The sequence below is a fragment of the Acipenser ruthenus genome, chromosome 19, assembly GCF_902713425.1.
Source record: "Acipenser ruthenus chromosome 19, fAciRut3.2 maternal haplotype, whole genome shotgun sequence".
Classification (NCBI taxonomy): domain Eukaryota; kingdom Metazoa; phylum Chordata; class Actinopteri; order Acipenseriformes; family Acipenseridae; genus Acipenser; species Acipenser ruthenus.
This window is the reverse complement of record NC_081207.1, coordinates 9,454,082-9,479,609: the sequence shown is the minus strand read 5'-3', so window position 1 is coordinate 9,479,609 and position 25,528 is coordinate 9,454,082. Positions and strand designations below refer to the sequence as shown.

Below are 25,528 nucleotides of genomic sequence, written 5' to 3'. Positions count from 1 at the left end.
AGCTGTTAGTTAGTGCAGCACATTTTAAGGTAACCTTTCTGGGTTCATTGTTGGAGCAAGGTGGCAGTTTCTAAGTACTGGCAATTCTAAAAGTACCAAAGACACTGCCTGTTATAATGAACTTGAATTACGTAGTTCTGGAGGTAACACATTGTAATACACAATTTCAGGTCCATTATCATTCAGTAATGGACTATTTGATCAATGGAGGATGAGGTATGTAATGTACAATCTTTTTTTATTGCCCATTACCACTGAAGCTTGTCTTGTAAATAGCTTGACAGATTGTCCAGTGCAATCTAATCGGTTTAATTAGCATGATGTGTCATTTAACACCGGGTTAGGTCTGCCATCTAACGTGTCAGAATAATTTTTAGTAAGAAATAATATGCTGTGTATATCTATTATGTATATGTTAATTATAGAATAGAAATGTGATTTGAGGGCATTATCGCCACCTTCAATATTAAGACCACTTCTGTAATCCCACTGGATCCCTGACGCACAGTTTATAATTTCAGCATTGGCTCCAATGTGTAAAAATATTTTTTATAACAGTATGGGCAACTACATCCCAGAAATGAAATCCTCTGTTGAATGTGTATGTGGCAAATTAAATAAAACATAGACTGGCACCAGAAACAAATAACAGAATATTTATTGAATTCCTTCATGTTAACATCCTGAAGTTGAAACAGAACTAGTGCAAAGTACATGCAAATGTAAGACATTATAAGTGTGGTGCTTGTGATGCATCATAGTCTTCTTTTATTGTCCTTCCTCTCAATTTGAATTAATACCTTATTAATTTAAACTACAACTAATGGAATGAGTTCCTAACTGATACAAGGACAAGAGCTAGCATCAGATACAGAACATTATTTATTGTAAATAGTGTTTTATTTGCTAGCATTATTCTCTAACGTACACTTGTGATATTGGACACATTTTAATAGAAACATGATCATACTTCTTCAGAACTGCTACTTCCAGTATCATGAACATTCATAATAAAACTACAGTATTAAATTAATTAAATTTGCATTTACAGATTTGAAAAAAGGGATCAATAAAATAGACATATTTATGGCTTTCGTAAGTTAGATAAAGCAATTGGTAAAATGACAGTGTTAATACTGAAGAGATAGTTGGGTCTTCCTATAATGAGACGCATTGTACAGTATGTCCCTTGCTTAACCCCCCCCCCCACACACACTTTTTAAAAATACTAGCTACAAAATCATATTGTTTCCAGTAGAATTTCAAAGCAGTAAAATATGAATTCACTCAATTGAGTAACGCATTCCAAAGAAATTCTAAAATAAACCATAATTCAATGACAAACATTTCGATGGAAGACCTCCAGTCGAAATGTTTGTCAATGAATTTCAGTTTCTTTTAGTATTAATTCAGCACTATTGAGTTTTTAATAGTTATGGAAAACATTCCAAATAATCATAAAAAAACTAGCAAGAAACCATTTAGGCCTGGATTAAATCAAAATGATGGTGCTATCTAGCCATATGGCGCCGCCATAGACTTTCATTTAATTCAGGTCTCAGTTGCAGGTAGATGGGGTTCAATCTTGCTTTTGCACTTCAATCAAAATAGGACACAGTTCCAAAAAAGATTAATAAAACAATGTTATTACCTCATCAAATTAATACAAATATTTTAGAACCACCCAGTTGAGAATTGAATAAAAACAGTATTATTTGTGTCCTTGGAAAAATATATTGGACTGTATTCATAAAGCATTAGTACCTTGATGCTACAGTATATACAATAAATATTAATATTGTGGTCAAAATCACATCTCCTTTAAGTCATTTTTCTTTAATTCTATGGGACTTTTTGCCAGAATTCAAATCAATTCACAGAACCAGAATCAAACTACTTAAGTCTCTTCATGTAATGATCTTCTATATAGTCTTTAAATGAATATACATACTGTATAGTATTTAAAAATTAACCTTATTAAATGCACAGGAATGGATCGATACTTGCTTATGTACTTGCTTGTAACAGCGTGTTTATTGTAGATAGCTGCCTTTCCTCAACATTGTTCAAGGGATCTGTAATTTTGCTCAAGGAGTGACACATGCTTTCCGGACATGGAATTTGTCACTGATCTACAAGACAACAAGGAACAGTAAGAATGGGGTCTTCTGAACATTTCTGAATTACAGCAGTTGGTATACGGCTTTTAGATGGTATGTTGGCAGTTCAAGTAAAGAAAACTAAACACATTGCACATGTGTTTCTTTATAATAAATAATTTCAAGTGATGCTTTGCGGTTCTTTTCCTTAAAGAAACTGTGTTTCTTATTGTCTCTTTCATGAATAAGCCGTCTAGTTTACTGCCAACCAAAGTCCTGCCCTGCCATTTGGTAGAATTTCAGATTATGAGGATGGTAGAAATCCTTCAGTTTTTTGATTACTTCAGTGTCAATTTTTGGGTGTGTCCTGCCTTTTGTTTTGCCTAGGCAGTGAGGCTTACTGCTTCCTTCTGGTTTCTTCAGACAAGGAAACCCCTTTGTCTTGTTGAAGTAAAAGTGTTTGTCAGTAATGATTCTTTGGAGGCCAAGAAAATCCTGGACTTTTCCTAGTTCTCCTGCTGGGTCACTTATCAGTCTTTCCCCATGAACAAAGTGGATCTGTGACAAGGAAAAGTAGGCAAGCCATTTCTCCAAGTGTTGAGCATAAAGTCCAATCCAGATTGGACTCCAAAGGGAATCAATTTGTCCTGTAGTCCTGTTTTTAAAAGTAAGCGTTTCAAAACTGGGGATGTCGTGAGTTTTAGATATAATCTGCGTATAGTCGGAAATTGCCCTTGTAATTGGGTCCCGCACCACAACAATTAACTTGATGTCCTTTGACATGGAGTGGATGCGTGCAGGCGTCTCAGCTGTCACAAAATATCTTGGAGTCTTCTCCATTACAATCTGTCCATCAAGGGCTTTAGGCATCATGCTCCTGCAAAGAAAAGGAGAAGACCATTTACATTCAGGATACAGCTTGATAGGTTGGTCTGCATGAAATGTATACATATGTATAAAGCATTGTTTCCATAGTTCTGTGAGTCATTTCTTTGTCATTGAATTGACAGCAAACAGCCAGGTTGTTGTCAGCCTGCTATAGAAGATTAATCATTCACCAAACCTTCATTTTCCAAAGGGCAGTGATTCTATTATGCTTGGTCAGTCCTCTGCAGTATAGAATGTGCCTGGCTACTTTCATCAGTTGATTAATGGCATATAACATGAGAATACACATGTTAAAACAATTGTGAGTATGTTGAAAAATATATTGCTTTGATATGTACAGCACACGAATAGTAATCTATATTGTACGTTTGTATTAATTACATTTACCCTCTATCACCATCTCCCGGACCCGCTATCACCATATCACTTTTAATCGCCTGTAGATTAAATTCCCATTGAGAGTATTTTATTGACCTGAGCGAGCTTGGTTTACACGTTCCTATTGCCCCGTAATCATCTGACTTGATCTGAGGCCAGTGGGAGAATCATGAGCTTGGGCAGCTGTTGAAACTTGTGCTGTTTTAAAGTATGGCAAACTCAAAGCCACCCTCTGTCAGGCAGAACATTCCTTACCAAATGGTCTTCAATGACAATGCAATGGCACAATAATGGAAATTCAATGCTTCTGTACTATGAGGAAATGTAAGCGCAAGCCACATAGACAGATGTTTCAGTTAATATTTACAGTATATCGGTGTACACTGATGACTGTATTAGGACCACAATGACATAATGGATCCAAATCTGTTGTTCGTCAGCATACACTTAAGAAGAAACTAGCCAAAACAAGTGTTTACTTGACTTCTAACTTTTACTGGAGGAAGCTATGATTTGTGTGTTTAAAGTTATAGATGAATTATAAAATGTATTTTAACACATTGGTATCACAGTGGTATGAACCAATGCTTATAAAAGTTCCCCATAGTAAAAGCAAAGCACAGTGAAAGCACTGTACAGTAAAGCATAGGTAAGCTTTGTAAAGCACAACAAGGTATTGTAGGGTAATGCATATTAAAGTGTAGCAAACCATGGTAAACTATGGTAAATGCATATTATAACCATGGGAAAACTGCAAAATGACTGTGCTAATTGACTGTGAATACACAATGGTAATCTAGGATCATATCAGCACCAGAGTGGAGTGGAACTGGTAGAATGGCACCACACATTTTAAGGTAAAACTTAAATAAACCGATTCAAGTAGACAAAAAATGTCAGCTAATACCCAGATTGATGTACACTGATGAATACAATATCACTGTATCTGGGTCACTGTTTAATATTTGATCCAAATATGTTTTGCTGCGGTCATACTAAAGCTAAAGGTCCTACTAGGGGTTTTGGGGGTAAAACGGTGGTATTATCATGGCATCCCAATTGCATTATTATCATCCAAAGTTTGCTGTAAGGGATGGAACGATGTTGGAGAGAAAGTCATTCTTTGGCAGTTTTAGCCTAGGGACACCTCAGTCAAATTATACAGTTCATGACAGAAGATACTGTATTGCTTGCAATGTCCCCTGCATGACAATGCTACGAGGGCTTCCTGAAGTTGCCCATGTGGCACATTCTGTTCTGTAAACCCAGTCACCCCTGTAATCAGCACCAACACATCTAAATCAGAACTGTATTACATCGTCTGCTGCCCATCTTCTGTCTGTCTGCCAATTCTTTATGCAGATCTGTCTAGAACGGACAGTGCCCAAATCTTCTCTCTTACTGACGACACTTTACCCATCATCTGAATGAATTATTAGAACCACAATTGATCTAATGAAACATAGCTAGCCTACTGTACATGTCAGGGGTAACCTGGCCAGAAATCGTGTCTAACATGACATCGTGTGGAAGTACTTTGTGTAGTTTGTCACACAGGCTGAATAAGTGGAAGAGATATTTTGAAGCTATTAATGTGATACGTCAAATTAAAATATTGTGTCTTTCTTTTTTTTGGGTCGGGGGGAGGGCAAAAACAAAACATTCTTGGGGGAATAATGTAAGGGGGCGGGGGGGTGGCATCTGTGATTATTCACTGGACAGGAGCAATGACAGTGCAGGGTCAGTTGGGATAGTGCTTGTGTATTAGGCTAGTTCAGCTTGAGATTTAGCCGGGGGCTCCCCTATGTCTCCCTGAGAGCAGCCCTTGAGTAGGTGAGGCATGTTGAGTCCTAGCCTCTAAGGCAAGGTGGTGAGCTTTGCCTGACCCCCAAAGGGGGATGCAGTTGTAGAGTTGGCGGAGAGGAGGATGGAGGGGTGAAAGGGCGCAGACAGGTTTTAAATAGCAGGGCTGATTGAAATTATAGGATGGGGAGGCACCCTTGATCCTGCCCCCTGAACCACCCCGTGGTTACAAAACTGTTGATAAACATGAAGTAAAATGGATACGTGAACATAGATACGTGGCAATAAAACTAGAGAATTGTAGAATACAGTTGTTTACCGAATATGAAACCAATGTCTCAAAGGATGCAGTCTTCATCATTCCATGACCACAACATAGCAGCCATATTAGGACACAGGCCAATGTGAAGGGTACAGTTAGATTTTGACAGAAGAGTTTAATGAAAGTTGAAGAAGTAATGACAGATTTGCTTTGCTCCCCTGAGGAGGAGGCTTATTAAATGATAATATGCAGTGCAGCATAGACCTACCTAGGATGCAGAAAGCATTCCTCAAAAATAGATAACATTTTGGGGAGCCACTGTAACAATGAATTTGACACAATTACCCATTCAGAGATGTATTTACAGTAAGTGATTGGTCTACTGGCAACAAAAGTGCATGTCATATGCATTTATTCTAATTATACAGTGCCTATAGTAAGTATTCACCCCCGTTGGACGTTTTCACAGTTTATTGTGTTACAACCTGAAATCTTGATGCATTTAAATTTTATTTTTTTTCCTTTGATTTACACAACTTACTCAACACTTTCAATGTGTGAAAAAATGGGGGGGTGAAAAAACAAATCAATTAAAAATAAAAACCGGAAAAGTCTTCATTTATTCACCCCCTTTGCCATGACACTCCTAAATAAGCTCAGGTGCAACCAATTGCCTTCAGAATTCACACCATAAGTTAAATGGAGTCCATCTGTGTGCAATAAAAGTGGATCACATGATTTTAGTTTAAATATACCTGTCTCTGGTCCCACAGTTGGGTAGTGCATTCAAAGCAAAGATACTACCATGAAGACCAAGGAGCTTTCAAAACAACTCCGGGATAAATTTGTGGAAAGGCACAGATCAGGGGAGGGGTATAAAAAGATTTCAAAGGCACTGAATATCCCTTGGAGCACAGTCAAGTCGATCATTAAGAAGTGGAAGGTATACGGCACCACCCAGAATCTGCTTAGAGCAGGCCATCCTCCCAAACTGAGCAGCCGGGTAAGAAGAGCATTGGTCAGGGAATGACAATTCTACAGCGTTCCATGGCTGAGATGGAAGAAACTGTCCATGTGTCAACAATAGCTCAGGTACTCCACAAATCTGGCCTGTATGGAAGTGGCAAGAAAAAAAAATTCTGAAAAAAGCCCATATAAAATCCTGCTTGGAATTTGCAAAAAGGCATGTGGGAGACTCTGAAAAGGCCTAAATGCAAAGCGTTATGTCTGGAGCAAACCCAACACAGCACATCACCCAGGTAACACCATCCCTACTGTGAAGCATGGTGGTGGCAGCATCATGCTATGGGGATGCTTTTCATCGGCAGGGACTGGGAAGCTTGTCAGGATGGAGGGCAAAATGGATGGAGCTAAATACAGGCAAATCCTTGAGGAAAACCTGCTTCAGTCTGCAAAAGACCTAAGACTGGGACGGAGATTCACCTTTCAGCAGGACAATGACCCCAAGCACACAGCCAAAGCGACACTGGAGTGGCTTAAAAACAAGAAAGTGAACGCCATAGAGTGGCCCAGTCAAAGCAGGGAATTGAATCCGATTGAGAATCTGTGGCAAGACTTGAAGATTGCTGTCCACCAACGATCCCCATCCAACTTGACAGAGCTTGAATAATTTTGCCAAGAAGAATGGGCGAATATTGCACGATCCAGATGTGCAAACCTGGTAGAGACTAACCCCAAAAGACTCACAGCTGTAATTGCTGCCAAAGTTGTTCTACCAAGTATTAACTCAGGGGGGTGAATACTAACCAAGAACATTTCAGTTTTTTTTATTTTCCATTAACTGTTGTTTCACAATAAAAATTCTCTTGCCTCTTCAAAGTGTTGAGTAGGTTGTGTAAATCAAGATTTCAACACAACAAACTGTGAAAACATCCAAGGGGGGTGAATACTTACTATAGGCACTGTATATTAGAGGGTAGTATATCCTCTTTACAGTACACTATGAAAACACAAAAATAAATACAGATTTCCATTTGAGCTGCCCTTTTACCTTCTATAACATGATGTCCACAAATATGTATCATTTCTACCAAGGCTGGACAAATGAGATCCTTTTAAAGGCTCTAGAGTAGGTGTACCTTGGGTATTATGTCACTTTTAGGCAGCAAATTAGTAGCGATCCCTCCTTCAGTCTAAGTGGTACTTTAAATGTGCATTAGTAATGAGGACTGATGGGCAGATGTGCAGCCGGCATTAATCACTCAGGGTTACTGACATACAAGGGAAAACAAATGGACTAAGGGGCATTCTTCTCACCTCCAAGAGGAGAGTGGGCAGCAGATGCGACTAATCTACATTCCGTGGCTCGTGTACATGCGAATCCAGTTGCATTTTTAATAAGGACTGTAGTACACCTGCTCTCCTCCGAGCGAGGACTTCCTGGAGTTTCCTCTGACCTCGTTTAATTGGACTGTCATTCTGTAGATTGCTGTTTTACAGCACCTGCATGTCAAAAACCATATGAGCCTGTCTTGATTACTTTTTTCTGCTTACTGTTTCCTCCCTGACAGGGTTTCGTTACTGATCCCCTAACAGATGTAATATATATATATATATATAGACGTGCTCAAATTTGTTGGTAACCTTACAGCTCATTGAAATAATGCTTCATTCCTCCTGAAAAGTGATGAAATTAAAAGCTATTTTATCATGTATACTTGCATGCCTTTGGTATGTCATAGAATAAAGCAAAGAAGCTGTGAAAAGAGATGAATTATTGCTTATTCTACAAAGATATTCTAAAATGGCCTGGACACATTTGTTGGTACCCCTTAGAAAAGATAATAAATAATTGGATTATAGTGATATTTCAAACTAATTAGTTTCTTTAATTAGTATCACACATGTATCCAATCTTGTAATCAGTCATTCAGCCTATTTAAATGGAGAAAAGTAGTCACTGTGCTGTTTGGTATCATTGTGTGCACCACACTGAACATGGACCAGAGAAAGCAAAGGAGAGAGTTGTCTGAGGAGATCAGAAAGAAAATAATAGACAAGCATGGTAGAGGTAAAGGCTACAAGACCATCTCCAAGCAGCTTGATGTTCCTGTGACAACAGTTGCAAATATTATTAAGAAGTTTAAGGTCCATGGAACTGTAGCCAACCTCCCTGGGCGCGGCCGCAAGAGGAAAATCGACCCCAGATTGAACAGAAGGATAGTGCGAATGGTAGAAAAAGAACCAAGGATAACTGCCAAAGAGATACAAGCTGAACTCCAAGGTGAAGGTACGTCAGTTTCTGATCGCACCATCCGTCGCTTTTTGAGCGAAAGCGGGCTCCATGGAAGACCCAGGAGGACTCCACTTTTGAAAGAAAACATAAAAAAGCCAGACTGGAATTTGCTAAAATGCATATTGACAAGCCACAATCCTTCTGGGGGAATGTCCTTTGGACAGATGAGTCAAAACTGGAGCTTTTTGGCAAGTCACATCAGCTCTATGTTCACAGACGAAAAAATGAAGCTTTCAAAGAAAAGAACACCATACCTACAGTGAAACATGGAGGAGGCTCGGTTATGTTTTGGGGCTGCTTTGCTGCGCCTGGCACAGGGTGCCTTGAATCTGTGCAGGGCACAATGAAATCTCAAAACTATCAAGGCATTCTGGAGCGAAACGTCCTGCCCAGTGTCAGAAATCTCTGTCTCAGTCGCAGGTCATGGATCCTCCGACAGGATAATGACCCAAAACACACAGCTAAAAGCACCCAAGAATGGATAAGAACAAAACATTGGACTATTCTGAAGTGGCCTTCTATGAGTCCTGATCTGAATCCTATCGAACATCTATGGAAAGAGCTGAAACTTGCAGTCTGGAGAAGGCACTCATCAAACCTGAGACAGCCGGAGCAGTTTGCTCAGGAAGAGTGGGCCAAACTACCTGTTAACAGGTGCAGAAGTCTCATTGAGAGTTACAGAAAACGTTTGATTGCAGTGATTGCGTCTAAAGGTTGTGCAACAAAATATTAGGTTAGCGGTCCCATCATTTTTGTCCATGCCATTTTCATTTGTTTTCTTATTTACAATATTATGTTGAATAAAAAATCAAAAGCAAAGTCTGATTTCTATTAAATATGGAATAAACAATGGTGGATGCCAATTACTTTTGTCAGTTTCAAGTTATTTCAGAGAAAATTGTGCATTCTTCATTTTTTGTGGAGGGGTAAGAAGAAATTTGAGCACGTCTGTATATATAAGACATTTGAGAAAGAAACATTTATCATTTAAGTTTATTTTAGTTTTTCAAACAATCAACAAAACCATCAAGTTTTAAATCAGAAGCTCATTGGGCACATACATAATGTTATTTACATTTTAAATAGTGAGCAGATAGGTTTGTTGATTGTTTGAGCAGTATTGTTCCTTGGGATAACAAAATACTGAGCTCAACTCATGTGATTTCATAAGAATGCCAGGTGCTCAGTGTTTGGTATTTGAGTTAAGTTAAAATTGCCAAAATTAGATGATTAAGAATCTGTATAAATAGCCATTCCAAAAGACATGATTTTAATTAACACAAGAACAGCGAAAGATACGACCATGTCCCGCTTGAGTAATGAAGATCGCCTGGTTGCTATCGACATGATTGAAGGCGGCCTGTCTGTGAGAGAAGTTACTCGGAGAATGATATGTTCTGCTTCAACAATCAGCAGACTAGTCCAGAGAAACCAGGAAACCATTTCTGTGGGGGCAGGCCATGCCCTGGAAGGCAGAGGGTCACCACGCCGGCCCAGGACCGTCACATCCGACTGATCCATCTGCGTAGTCATTTTCAGACTGTAGTGGCTACAGCATGAGAAATTCCAGGAAGAAATAAGCCGCGCATCAGTAGAATGACTGTAGCTCGCCGTCTACATGAATATGATTTGCATGCTCGGAGGCCGTTCAGGGGTAACATTTTGACAGCTGAGAGACAAAATCACTGTCCTCTGTGGGCCAGAGAACAGCTGAGGTGGCGGCAGAGAGAGTGGTGGAGTGTTTTATTCATTGATGAATGTCGTTTTGCCCTTGACAGACCTGACGGAAGACAACGTGTGTGGAGACGTCGTGGTGAGCGTTATGCTGATTGTTGTGTTGTTCAAGCCAACCGGTGGGGCAGTGGAAGTGTGATGTGGGGAGGAATCTCCTTTAACACAAGAACGCCTTTGGTGCAGATTGAGGGTAAACTTACTGCTCAGCGATACATTGACGAAGTCCTTGAGGCAACAGTTTTTCCATTCCTGCAAGCCAATCCAGAAGTGTCGATTTTCCAACAGGACAATGCAAGACCACACACTGCTAGGATTACAATTGCACGACTTCAAGAAAACAATGTCGAGGTCTTGCCGTGGCCAGCTTTTTCTCCTTACCTGAGTCCAATAGAATATCTGTGGGACCAAATCGCCAGTGCCATCCACAGGAGACAACCTTCGCCAGCTGGCTGCAGCTGCACAGGAAGAGTGGCGGAACATCCTACAGCAGTCTATCCAGAGGCTGATCAGGTCTATGCATCAACGCTGCCAGGATTGTGTTAATGCTCAGGGAGGTCATACCCGATACTAACTTTGTAATGTTTTCATTTTGACAGTGTGTCACGTTTCATACTGAAAACTTATCATGATTCTTTGATCTGTATTTTTGTTCAAATGTTATGTGATTTTGTTTGATATCTAAGTTTAAATATTTGAGTGTTGCATTTCTTTTGTGCATTAGTATATAGACAAGCCTGAAGCAAGTTCAAAGCCAGGTAAACCAGATATAAAGACTAATGATGATATAACTCAATACTGAAGCAACCCTAACCCTTAATCACTCCCAATGATGGCAAAAATCATAAACAGGGAAAGGTAGAACAAATAAATAAAGCTACTTTAAGAACAGTTGTATATTAATCGGACAAGCAATTAATTCCCAAGCCCTCAACAGACTCTTTCTGTTGTGCTGAAGACTGTGTAGATATTTTAAAGAGAACTGTTAAGGATTCCTGCTACCTAATCACTTCCTGTGCTGTAGATCACAAGGTCTGATGGAGTAAATCTGATCTACAACACAGGATGTGACTAGTGACAAAGAAGCAACAGCAAAACTACCAATACCAATATAACACAAATAATTATATTTAAAATGAGGTTATCTAATAAAAAGAATATCACGTTTCTTTTCATTATCTGGTTTTAAATCCTACTGACCAAGAGGTAAAATAAATAATTATTTAAATAATTACACAAAGACAGTTGAAACCTATTGTACTGAAACTGCCTCCATTTTATAAAATAAGCGTAAAACAACAATTGACCAAGACATTAGACTGGTAGATGTAGTTTCTATTTGAAATCAAATGTCAGGCCATAAAACAACATTGTCAAAGGAATTCCGCCAACACATTTGACTAGTCATTCTGCGGAAGAAGCAACCACAAGGCAGACAAATTGAAAAAGAAGGAAATATTAATGGGTTCAATGTCCTGATGCACTCTCTGCTCTCACCTTTCATTGCACCAAATGCAAGTGCAATGTGACCTCATATCAATACTAAATAATCAGACTGAGGCTTTTGAAACTTCTAATGAGAAGAGATTCCTGCTAATCCCTTACGATAATACATTCTCAATTACCTCACCCCGGCAAGCACTTACCCTAAACACTTCCCTGTTTACCCTTGCCCATTAGAAAGCCACAAAGTCTCTTCAAAAAGCTCATCAATAATTCACAGGTTAGTATTCTGCTAACCTATTAATCCCTGAAATGTTTTTATCATTTTTTTATGAACCCTTTCCCATACAAAGACAAACTTAGTTTGTCTTGCATCTTTGTCATATTATACTTTGAGTTATAATTAGACCATAGTGAGGAGTCATTTCAGTTTAGGGGGTAATAAGGCTTTAAAATGAGGATTACATTTTTGGAAAATCAAAATACATTGACTTTGGTACCATAAAGTGATTCCACTGAGTTGTATTTGAAATGCCTGCTTATCCAGAATTATAAAAATGCAAGCTAAGATTTAAAGTTTTTTTTATTTGATTAATTATCCAGTTAAACTGAAAACTGTGAAGAGTGCAGTGGATTTGTCAGAAATATGTGGATTTGTCTAAGAAACCACAGTCACAGCCAACGGCACTCAAAAACAGTACACTATTTTCCTCGATTTCACTATTTATCGCTGTTTATCCTTAACTGAAAATATATTCATGTAAAAAGATACATTTCTCTCAGTAATATGCACTGTAGGTAAAACACAATATTTACAGCAAATTATATATCTCAGAACTTTTGTCCTCCATTGATTAAATGGCCAATTCCAGGATCATTAGTGGGTGATAATGAACCTCAAAACATAGTTGCCTAATGAACTATGTAATTTGAGATTAAGTATCACAGACAGGCAGAATCAATGAATGTTCTTTCTAATAAGGACTATTTAGAATTGTCAGTACAAAACCATCTTGGTATGATAGCCTGAAAAGTCTTGCCAATAGCTCCTACTAACAGCTGTTTCAGTCTTTTTTAATCTATATCAATATATAATTGGAATAAAGCCCCCTGCCAGCTGACTCATGACATCATTTACCTCAGGCAGCATAAAGCACCTAGCTGCCATTTGGTTCTTTACTTGGCCCATGGTCAATAACGCTATGATACTGTCGGGAAAAAACAACACAGGAAAATAATTCAGCATGGAGTCTATTTAATTGATCTAAACTTTGGTGTCATTTAAAAATTCAAATATTTAGACCTGCCACTGTTCAGATTAACTTTATTACCCCTTTGTCCCTAAAGCACTTGGAAGTCATTGTGTTTTTGTGTTTTTGTACGGTCTTGTGCACCAAAATGAAGGCAAAGGCACATAGGTAGGTTTTTTGAGATTCTTTAAACAGATTTAGGGCATTAGACAGAGCGGTGAATATTGCTGGAAGGGGGATATAAATTCATATTTTACATGACACATGGTATATATTAAATATATTTAATAAAAACTGCTGTCATTACCTAGATTTGTTGAGGGATGCATTAGCGTGAATGAATGTTTAATACATGCGCTTTACTGTTGAATTCATAATACAAAAATCAAAATAATGTACAAAAAAAAGAACTAAAAAAGAAGGCCCAATCCTGCCTAATCCAATGTATATATTGACCTTTACTATCCATATTGTATTCCCTTTGTATTCTCTTTGTCCTGTATTCCCTTTCCCTTTTGTGTTTTGCAAACTCCTTTGGGCACTGATATCCCAATTAGCTCCCAGGGTCATGGTCCAGCTTGAATTAGTGTTCACTGCCTGCCAGGACCATGGCTCCCCCAAATCCTCGGTGGAAGAAAAATATTCACCTGCATACTTTTGAAACTGATCATCCATTTCGAATTTAAACTTGCAAATGCAAATCTGATCTCCTCCAGGTCTTATCATGCCACAGCTGATCACGCTCACTACCATACTGAAATGAGTTACAAATAAAGTATATATATATATTTGACTTTGATTCAAAATTGTGAAATACTGAGGGTAGGGAATTAGGGCAGGGTCCTTTACAATATACCATTTACTGTTAAAATGACAGTTAATTAATGATCAAATTGTTAAACAATAAGAAGTCACTGTATATATCTATTGGTTCAATTGGAGGGTCAAGCACTAAAATGGTCAATTGGTCTTGATTTAGAGAAAGGTACCAGAAAGACTCAGCTAATATAAAATTGTAAAATAAAGATGCATGGAAAGTATTAATGAACAATTTCCATATTTAAACCTTTCTTGGTCTATACTGTAAATCCAAAAATATTTGCGACCAAAATATTTGGCGAATCACACCCATAAAACCTATTTTGCTCCAGAAATGTTGGTGACCTGTTGCAATATACAAAGTATGTATTGTTAGTGGAATTTAATTTCGTGTCAAAAATCTTTGCAGGTTTTTTTCATAGGTGAAAATCTCATAATAAAAGGCTTGCAAATGTTTATGACTTTACAGTATCTCCTTGAGAGATGCAAATATACCATTTTAAATCTAGGCCACGTTATTATTATTTGTTTGAATCTTTTTAAGCCCTGGTTATCCTGAGAGCAGGATAACTTGCCCTCATTGTGCTAAAGCTGTCATTGATGGGCTGTTTTCTCCAAGGTATTTTGGATAAGCTAAATTGCCTCCTCCTCTGGCCTGGGTATTGATTTCGATGGCGTATGTTAATGTAGGCCTCAGCTGGTAAAAAGGCGGCAGGTGGAGTTTGTACACAGAGCCTGCTGGAGCCCCATCAGTAGCTTGCTGTGCTGAAACAGATGTGTGGCAATTACTTCATCGTCTTCTGAGTAGAGACACCAGCAACAACAGCAGAGGCTTTACATACACCCCCTCACACACACACACATGGGAGCCTTGGAGTCTTACCTCAATAAATATACAAGAGCAAGATATCTGGAATACCAGTGTGGACAACGTTAAATAGCAATGGAGTTTATCCCTATGCCTATCTCATCCCACTATATATTTTGTGTATTTGCAAGCATTTTGTTTTATGAATCAAATCTAGCCACATGATACCAACATTAACCAGAAGTCAGAAGTAAAAAGATACTATTTTTAGAGAGATTTTAATCGGATTGCTTTAAGACTAAAATATACAAACGCTTTGACAATCTAATGGCCATTTTCCAGTGTTAATAACATTTTTATATATTTAATTTATTTGTGCTAAATATTAAATAAAGTTATAATTTTATGACATTATAATCATAATGCTTCATGACATTACCTGTACTTAATATCCTGGCAATATTTTTCTACATATAAAAATGTTAAAGTGATTATATGATATTGATTTTAAACAGCTTGTTACAGTGTTAGTTTAAGCAATAACAATGAAATGATACATTTATATAAAGAAGATGGGGTGTGTTCTTAGATCCAGCCATCCATTTCATTGCACAATAGCCATTAAAAAAACAGTCAATTGCAACAGTGCCTTGTCCACTTGCAGCCCACATCCATCACAGGATCCCTGATGCTGCAGACCCTCTTAATTCCCAATGGTACGTTAATGAGGATTGAATTAAAAACAGACTGTCTGGACCTTATGGTGATTTTATAAAGTGCAGAACAACAAATGCAGTGAGATGCACCTGTCTTTATCCTGTAATACTTTAGTTGAACCAACTACAGTAAATCTTAACTAACCAGCTAAATCAACTGGGCTTACATTTTCAGTAATTGATGTACTTAAACACATACTGTAGATAGCCTTTTCTATTTATCATACTATACAAATATATTAGCCAATATTAAATTATAGTAACATATAGTGTCTGGTGTTAGTTAACATCTTGTTTAGCTGATCAAAAATTACAATATGGTGGATAACCAGCATGGTGACTTTTACCCTGGTGATATCCTGAAGGTCATTTGAAAGTTTTTGCTCATAGAAAATAGTTTTGTTTGCAAATGAAATCTTAATGAAAACTCCTATTTCATTATGATGCATTCATTGCCACTGCATAGGTCCTTTAAGTACCTTTGGGGACTCAAAACTGTATAGCTTCTGTTACAGCATAACACAAGCTTTTTAGATTATATACTGTAAAAGTGTCAAAAATTGCCTTTTTCTAACATCACCCTGGGTGGGCACTGTGTTATTTTATTGTCATGTCACATACAGTAATAACAGAAGGCCCTATACAAAAAAAATTGAACTAGTAAAATGCCTCCTAGTTACAACACGATGCAATAACTCAGTTAGGCCATGTTTATAGTAAATTATCATATAGATATATAGTGCAACATATACATGTCCTTCATAAATTCTCTGTTTTCAAAATGGTAAATAACATGGAAGCACTGTATCTATTGTATTATATTTTTGGTGGTCCATATAGGAAAAAACTGTAAATGTTAACCTATATTCATAATTATGAATAACAGATATTAGATACTGTAAACACTGGTGCTATTCCAATAAACATCTCCCCCCAGCAAGATTCCTGGAAATGGATTGAACCTTGGCAAAGGACCATTGAAACTGACTGGAAACCTAACCTTCTACAGTTAAAAGCAATTGAGCTTTATCAGCCGTCGGTCCCACGAAGGACTGTGTACATGACACTTCACTTTTACTCCCTTTTATCCTGTCACATGCTCCATTGACCAAGCAACTAATGCCGTGTTTCTCTTTTAGATCTGAAAAGGAAAATAAAATATTAAATTGATCTCTTTCAAAAACAGACTGTACTTAAAAGTGAAACATGACCTCTATCCATGTGCAAGGATTACAGCAGCACAGGATGAAATCCCTTGCTAATTGTAACTGAATCTGCACTGACCAAGACTAACCACTCTAATACCGTATCAACTCAAGGTCAAACTAAGGGGCTATCGATTGAGGAGACACTATTAGCACAAAATCTGATCTATTTTTCTTAGCTTGCCATAGCGCTAATCTTTGCAGAGTAATTTATTGTGCTTTCCTTTGAGCTCAAATATATTGGTCTATCAACATCTGTTATACATCTCTTTCTTTTAAAGCTCATTTTTTGTTTTAAAAATGTTTAAGCGTTTGGGATTTCTTATTCTAGGGCCCACTTATAATGATGCCCAGCAATATCCCTGATGGTGCTCATGAACTGACCAAGGAACATCATTAAGTTCTATAGAATAAATGACCTAGGGTAAAGGTCAACTGACAGGTCAACTGACAGTTATATGCAATGTTGTGGCATACATATGGTACTGTATACACAATACACTTCATTCAAATACAAATATTGAAGTGTTTCAGATCCAATAAATAAACATTGTACAGTATATCTATATGTATGTCAATCCAGACTGATATAAAAGACAATATATATTTAAATAGATATTAAAATATTAACCAAATGCTTTTAAAATATGTAAACAGTGTACACTTATTTGTTTAATAAAACAGATTTGTATGTACTTATGTATGTATGTATGTATGTATGTATGTATTTCTAATATTTATTTTTGGAATTCCTTTTGATTTATTTAGGGTTCATATGTTTACAAGGAATAGGAACAACTCAAGCATAGAAGGTTTTATAATATATACACATTTGTAAGTTTAAGTTTCTTATTTTTGCCAAACAAATATTTATTTAAATGCTATGCAGAATATTGTGGGTGGATGGCAAATATTATCTTGACCTTTCTGCACCTAAAGTCTTACATAACCAAACATTCTGTTTATAAAAAATGAAGACTATAGATGTGTTAAAACAATCTGTGATTGTACTATGAATAGTCATCTTTCTGAACAAATTCCTATTTTTCCAAATTAAGTTTTTCAGAGTTCCCATAAAGTACTCAAGGAACCCTCTTTGTAAGATTGCCAATGTGCAGCATTGGAGCAAAAACTACATACAACATCACTGGAAATACTAAAATATTGCTTGAAACAAAAATAATTTGTCATCTTTCAAAAGACTGCAAAAGCACATTTTTGTTCTACCTATTCTGCATTCCAATTTAAACCCCCAAATGATAAATAAGGCAGAAAGTGAGTGCAAATAGCTTTATTTACGCAGCTGTAGAAACTTCTGGAGGTCATGTCATTTATCTTGTCCGTATAAGCATCTTTGTTTTCTGGAGAAATTTACCAAGTATATTGACAGCGAATAATGCAGCATTTAAATGAACATTTTACAAACAGAAAGAAAGAAGCATCATACATCAGTTTTTACAGCTTCAATATATCATTCTTCAATAGAAAACATGCCTGTCCTTGGTGGATTCGAAAGAGGGTGCTGGGTCTTTATAAAAACTCCATTAAAATCCAATTAAATGTTTTTGGTTGTTTTGTATTCTACTAGGAATAAGATTTTACGATTTCTTGATCAAAACAGAGTAATAATGATTGATATAAACACTGTCTTAGTAAGAATAATCTTCTACTGGGAAATATGTGTGTAAGCGTTTTAGGACATGAATCTAAAAAAAGAATGATGCTGTCTACGTTCCGTTTCTATCACTTTGTCTAGAATTTAATCAGGGAGTGGGTGAATGTATTTTGTTTTTTAATCTTGTATTGAACGTCCATCCATTACTGTAAAACGTTTCTTGTTGCTATTTTTATATTAAAACTCACCCTAAGAAAGTACCCCTAGGAAGGTACACCTTATACGCACCTGCCGAAACATTTGCCTACTTCACCCATAGTTTGACCACAGATATATAATAAAAGGACAAATGTAAATTATGGTTCTAAAACATGTGTTATTTGTCAAAGCACAGTTTTCCCTAAGATTCTTCTAATGCACATACACAGACTGTGATTCTTAATTTTGTTGCCTGTGGTGTGAAAGATACTTATCAAAAAATCTGAATGGGACTTATTCACAAAACTTTACCTCATGAGTGATTTAAAGAATATTTTTTCAAACAACAACAGTCTACAGTTTCATGAATATCAAACTGGATTTTATTCATAAAAAAATATACTTATATAAAAAAACAGTATTTATATAACTTATGAGTTAACAATTTATGAACAGGGTCCAGTGTTAGAAAACAAACACACCTCAGACTTAGATTCACCTTCTAAACTGCTTCTCAACAGTTGAGTTTTATTATCATTTCAGGAAAAATTGTACAAAAATATTTGGGTAAAGACTTAAAATATCAAATGGCATTAAATGGCATTAAATTTAAATGTAACATGAGGTCTACAGTATGTATGTATTTGTTGATGCATGTTATTAAATACTAACTCACATTGTTACACTGTTCTGGGATTAGGCAAGGGACCAGCTGTCCCGTCAAGCTCTCTTCTGAATAAAGATATTCTACCTATTGCTACGACTGTCACAGCACAAAACGAATGTTAAGATTCTCTCTATGTGTTTTACTGCTTTTATTTCTTCAGATCTTCCATATTGGATGGCAAACCCAATTAACCCTTTCTACAAGCCATGAAATTAGGTTTGTCTTGTAAAAATGACATTATCCAACAAAGTAAAGATGTTTCTTACTGTCATATTAACATAAGTGACTGATTACCCTAAATTATAAAATGCAATTACCACAAAACCATGCCGATGAGAGGCCACAGATGGGGTCTGCCTACCACAGTGCTTTCATAGTTCCTGGCAACAAATATTGGATATTGATGGTGGGTACAACATTATTTAACATTACATTGTACTTTGCATCAACACCTTCTTAGTAAACCTACTTATATATATATATATATATATATATATATATATATATATATATATATATATATATATATATATATATATATATATATATACCGTATTCCTTTGAATTTAAGACACAGCCCAAATTGACCACCCTCAATTCTGCATTTACAAAGATACAACCTCAATTACACTGTTGTCTCTGTCGTACACACACAACTCACTCACTTATATCATCACGCATCCCGGTAACAGCAAGCATGACACGACACTCCTTTACATCAGGCAACATGTAACCCAGCAACCACAACAGCACTGATCACATTACAAACACAACAGTCAGAATGGTATGCACAATACCAACCGAACATAACATACGCACATGGAGATTACCCACACCTGTTTTTCTCCCAATTTTTTAACTGTGGTATTGCTTGGCATATTTAAAAATACGGGTGTCTGATTAGAACTTCTGATCTGTCAATTTGAATTCCTCAGTGAGCTAATGACTCTTCTTTGAAAATGGCTGCCTGTATGTCATTGATGATTCGTTTTGGTTTGTCTTTTCTCAGCAGTAGGTCACGTTGCTGCTTGTGTATTTGGGCACTGACGTCTTTGTTAGTTTTTTCTTGGCAGTCAATCACGTTGCTGTTTGTGTATTCGGGTCATCTTTTGTTGGTGAATTTAATACACGCACCACTATTCTGTACTCGAATTTAAGACGTGGCTATTTTTGAGAAGCAAAACATTTTTGGAAAAACTTTTCAAAATCTTCTTCTTGAGAACTGGTGAACCGATTGATCTGAAACTTTGCATATGTCATCAGCAACCAAACTTGCTTCAAGTTTGAGAAGCAGAAGTTGCTGCAGTAAATTTTACTGTCAAAATGGCTGCCACCAAATTCATCAAAGCGCACCCAAATATCAAACTGCTTCTGTTTGCAAACCGTTTAACCAACTAACTCCTAACTTGGTAGGCGTCATCCTGGGGACAATGGAATTCAAATATGGCAAAATGGTGTTCTTTCATAAAACAAGATGGCGGCCAGACCTACGCTTCGTTACTAAATTTAAAACCACTTCAGTTGAACGTGGTTTACTTGATTAACTCCAAAGTTGACAAGCATCATCCCTGTGTCAATACAACTGACTTTTTACTTTTTCAAAAATGGTGTTTGTCCATAAAGCAAGATGGCCGCCTGACACATTTCTTTAAAAACCTTTCAAAATCTTCTTGGGAAACGGTGAATCTGAAACATTGCATATGTCATCAACAGCCTAACCCGCTTCAAGTTGCAAAGCATAAGTTGCAGCCTTGTTCATCTGGTAGAGTTAACAGTGCCATGGGAGGATGCAGTGGATGAGGCGTATGAGAGGAAGAAACTTTGGTATGCTCAACTAGCTGCTGAAGCGGAACAGCAAGGATGGAGAGTCCGGGTTTACCCAGTGGAGGTGGGATGTCGAGGATTTGTGGCACACTCTACAACCCGGTTTCTCAGAGATGTTGGGTTCAGTGGCCAATAGTTGCACAGTGAAGAACTTATCTGAAGCAGCAGAAAGGAGCAGCAACTGGCTGTGGTTGAGACAGAAAGATTCTGGCTAGGGATCTCAAGCACAATAGAAAGAAAGCAACGCTGATGTACGGGTAAGTAAGCTGGGCTGAGTTGAGTGGGGGACAGAGGGTGGTGATGCTGGGACACCAGAATCACTGTCGAGTCCTCTTGAGGTGTCATGGGCGAGTCGACGAAACACTGAGGACGAATGGTGCCCACTTGAAGACCCCAGAGATGTATCCTACTTAGCTCAATCCAGACAATTGTCATGCTGATGCGCTGGGGAGACCTCACTGTGGCTGATCCCCGGAGCCAGCATCGCAGCCGTTGTGTGTGCTGATGCGCTAGGGAGGCAAAATAAGCTGATCCCTGGAGCCAGCATTACACTTCAGCCATCAACACCTGACAGAAGGATATCTACATCATCAGAAGCAAAGAAATGCAAATGGATGGAGATGCAGATAGATCACATTAGTTTACTGTAAAGCTATGTCTTAGTTGGTGCTTATCTTGGCGAGAGCCGAGTTCAAATCAACATGAAGTAATGGAAATCAGTATCAAAATGGCTGCCAGCAAATTCACTGAAACGTGCCCCAAACATCAAACTGCTTCTGTTTGAAAACTGTTTAACCAGCTCTGAACTTGGTAGGCATCATCCTGGGGACAATGGAATTAAAATAGGGAAAAATGGTGTTCTTTTGTAAAACAAAATGGCTGCCAGACCTACATTTTCTTCTTAAATTTAAAACCACTTCAGTTGAAAAATGATTTATTTGATTAACTCCAAAGTTGACAAGCATCATCCCTGTGTCAATACAACTGACTTTTTCAAAAATTGTGTTTATGCGTAAACCAATATGGCCACTTGACGCATTTCTTTAAAAACCTTTCATTATCTTCGGTCAAATGTAAAACTAGCTTAGAACTCCTTACTGTGTGTAGATAGGGTCGTGGTAACTATGGTGTTCAAAGTTATAAAGCATTGTGAGATAATGAACTAATGCAGTATTTTGAATTGAAACTGCTCCATAAAACTGATCTGTTGCTGACACTTGTGATGCAGTGCTACAGCTTGTCAAAATTAACAACTGGTACTGAGCTTGGAAGCCGTAAAACTGCCTGGCAGTTCTAGTGATTATTATTATTATTATTATTATAATTATTATTATTATTATTATTATTATTTTGATGTTTCCAGTACTTAAAAAGGCTACACAAGTCGACAGATCCGAAGGAACTAAATGTATGTGTACTATATAGTATTTAAATATGTATCATGCACTTAAAACATTAATATATGTGATTTTTTTTTGTAATCATTACCTGCGTGGATTACAGGAGTTGTAGTTATCCTTTGCATTTGTGCAGATTGGAAGCACCTTTCAGAATGTACCAGATAAACTAATATTGTAATAAACTAACGCATTGTGACACTGGTAGCTTCTGTTAGTGTTTGTTGGAAGTCGTATTTATATTAATTTTAGTCCTTCCCCAGCAGTATTTGTTTATTTTCCCCAGCACAGGAAAAACTCTTTCACTCTCTTTTTGCCTGTGTGGTATATAATTATTTTGTTTGTCATTTAAGTTTAGCAAATTAAGTCGATAGGATGTGCTTGATTTTTTTTTCTGCCTTTCTCCTGCTATAACAGCTTTGTTTAGAAAATATTGTATGCAAAGTATGTTAGTGATGTTGTCTTGAAATCTAAATGTTATATATTTATGTTGTATACAGTGTATTTACAAACATGTGTTAGCTGTGTGTAACAGCTAAGTATATTAGAATAAACTATGATGGGCTACTATTTTCTTTTCTCTGTTGGCTAGTGAAGAAAATGTGTTTAACAGCCGAATTGGGGTAAAGCCTGTTTAGACTGCACTTGTAGATCTCTTGATCTACCCCAATGCACTGGACTTACCTGACCTAAGCACCATGTTACTGGATCCTCAACTGATGCACTATCCTTGCACTATTGCACTACTAATATGGAATTGTAGATATAACTTGTTGTAATCCTAACTTGTTGCATCCTAGCTCATATTGTATTTTAGTAGTATTATTTGCACTTACTGTAAACAATACTATTAAAATATTAATCTTGCATTGTAACCATGTACAGTAACACCTGTAGGTCACCTTGGATAAAGAAGTCTGCCAAATACATTTTTAATAATAATAATAATAATAATAATAATAATAATAATAATAATAATAATAATATGAAAAGTGCTGTCAGTCAGGGGACCCCAAGACCTCTGACTTTTTCCTGCATCTCCATTTTTTCTGGCCACCAGCCACCACTGATATATATATATATATATATATATATATATATATATATATATATATATATATATATATATATATATATATATTTGTTGTACACAGTTTTACTTTTATAACTACTGTACTTAAAATGACCGTTAAATACATTAAGTCATTTACATAATTTGATATACCAACAGGAAGTCATCACAATCTCAAATTGCTTTTGGCTAACATATTTTTCTCTTGCCCATATAACATTTAACGTAACTCTTGTTTATGCCTTATCCCACTGTTGTTAACACACTATTGTGTTGTCCAATACACATGACTTCACACGGTGTTAAGCTAATACAACGCGTGAATGACATGCAATCGTGTGAATGTCCATTGCTGTCTTGTCACTGATGCAGCTAAGAAAAAATAAACCTTTACACAACTATATTGCTTTGGTGTTACTTGTAAGTATTGATTTGCGACATACTAAATCATTTTAGTTTTTCAGCCATTTTCAAGATCATTTTGCGCATATTTCCGGAACCACTAACAAGACACACACACACACACACACACACACACACACACACACACACACACACACACACACACAAAACAAAACAAACAAACAAACAAACAAACAAACAAACAAACAAAAAAAAACACACTTTACTTTTTGCTTTACTTTACTAATCACGTTTTGCTTTTTTTAAAAAATACATTCAACACAGATTTTACTATATGGAAAGGCTAACGTTGCAGAAATCTAAATGCATGCTGTCTTAATTTAAGTTCCCATAGGAATAAAGTAGTTCTGTAAATTTTGAAATGTTGCAAAATATGACTTGGAGCAAATTTTGTCCAATAAAGGGTATTTAAAAAGTTAACAAAAAATAAAATAAAATAACAACGTCCACTGCAATAAGTTATACAGTACTTACTAATATTCTGAGATCTGAAAGTGCATAGAACATACTCTAGTTATGTTCTTCAAATCAGGCACCATACCCATGAATCTATGAAAATGTGCCTTATTTCTTACCTGTACCAGTTCATCCCTCTTGCGTAATGTCTATCGAAGAAATGCGGTTCGGATCCCAAAGCTCGAATGTCGGGATGAAGTCGCAGAAATTCGAGGAGTGCCCGAGTTCCTCCTTTCTTAACTCCAAGGATCAGTGCTTGCGGTAGCCTTCGCACCGCTGTCCAGTCCTTGCCAGGATTGTCGTTTTCCGATCCAGAAGCTCTTGTACCTTCTAAAGATGTTATAACTGGAGCCGGGGCCACCATGCCACTAGTGGAATTTGAGACATTCTTTTCAAATCTTTCCCCATACGTTTTGTAAAATAACTGGGGAGATTGGGTCACAGCAATGCTGTCCACAATATCCAAAGGCAAAGAGTTGCAGCAGCCGGCCAATAAGTAAAACAGGGAAGCGCACAGGGTGAAAATTGAAAACATGACCAGCACTTTTTGCAGAACTCTTCTGATGTCCGAGTAGTGGTTATAGAGACTTGCCATACCTCTAGGTAATGACAAATGGAAGCCATGCTTTTAAAATAACTGTGTCAACTTTGAAATGCACATGCATTTTTAGCAAAGGCGTTACTAAAAGACACGAAGTAGGCACGTTTGGGGCGCTTTTAAATTCCAGTGTCTCCGAAAGTGGTTAATACGTTCCATGCTGTTTTATAATGAGCCTTAACATTATGTTCACCGACTCGATCTCCTCCTAAATACGCCTTTTGAGAGCAGTGCTTCTGCAGCTCACACTGACAGTAGAGAAGATGCTGCATTTAATTTCCGTGCGGGGGTTATCGCAGCATCTCTCACTGCCCCTCTCCTCTTTATAGGTCTCCCGAGTATTACTGTCCTGAAACGATGTCATTCATTCATTAAAATGTACTCATCAGCCCGTGTAACTTACAAACCAATTTCACTGGACGGATCTAAGCCAGGACTGGTAGCTGGAAAAGATACATTCAGATAAGAATATATAAAGTGGTTAAGAAAATATATTACAGCCAGGATTTGATATTAATGTTTTTGTTTGTTTGTTTTTAATACTGTAAATGGGTAATATAAACAAAGCACAGACTTACCACATACATTGTAACAGTATGGGATACTATATTTATAAATAC

General features: G+C 37.1%; 1 protein-coding gene across 1 annotated transcript; it reads right to left on the bottom strand.

The window, feature by feature from the left end:
• Positions 1-640: 640 nt before the first annotated feature.
• LOC117424743 (heparan sulfate glucosamine 3-O-sulfotransferase 3B1-like) lies at positions 641-25,186 on the bottom strand. The gene is made up of 2 exons (XM_034041419.3): positions 24,430-25,186; positions 641-2,976 (listed from the first exon to the last, which is right to left on the bottom strand). The coding sequence occupies exons 1-2, from the start codon at positions 24,903-24,905 to the stop codon at positions 2,358-2,360; spliced, it is 1,095 nt and encodes a 364-aa protein (XP_033897310.1). The 5' UTR covers positions 24,906-25,186; the 3' UTR covers positions 641-2,357.
• Between the last annotated feature and the right edge of the window lie 342 nt (positions 25,187-25,528).

Excerpts from the sequence above, each read along its gene's own strand:
- LOC117424743 (XM_034041419.3), bottom strand. The coding sequence starts at position 24,905 with ATGGCAAGTCTCTATAACCACTACTCGGACATCAGAAGAGTTCTGCAA. Across the intron at positions 2,977-24,429 it reads AGAGGGATGAACTGGTACAG|GAGCATGATGCCTAAAGCCC; the intron begins GTAAGAAATAAG and ends TTTTCTTTGCAG.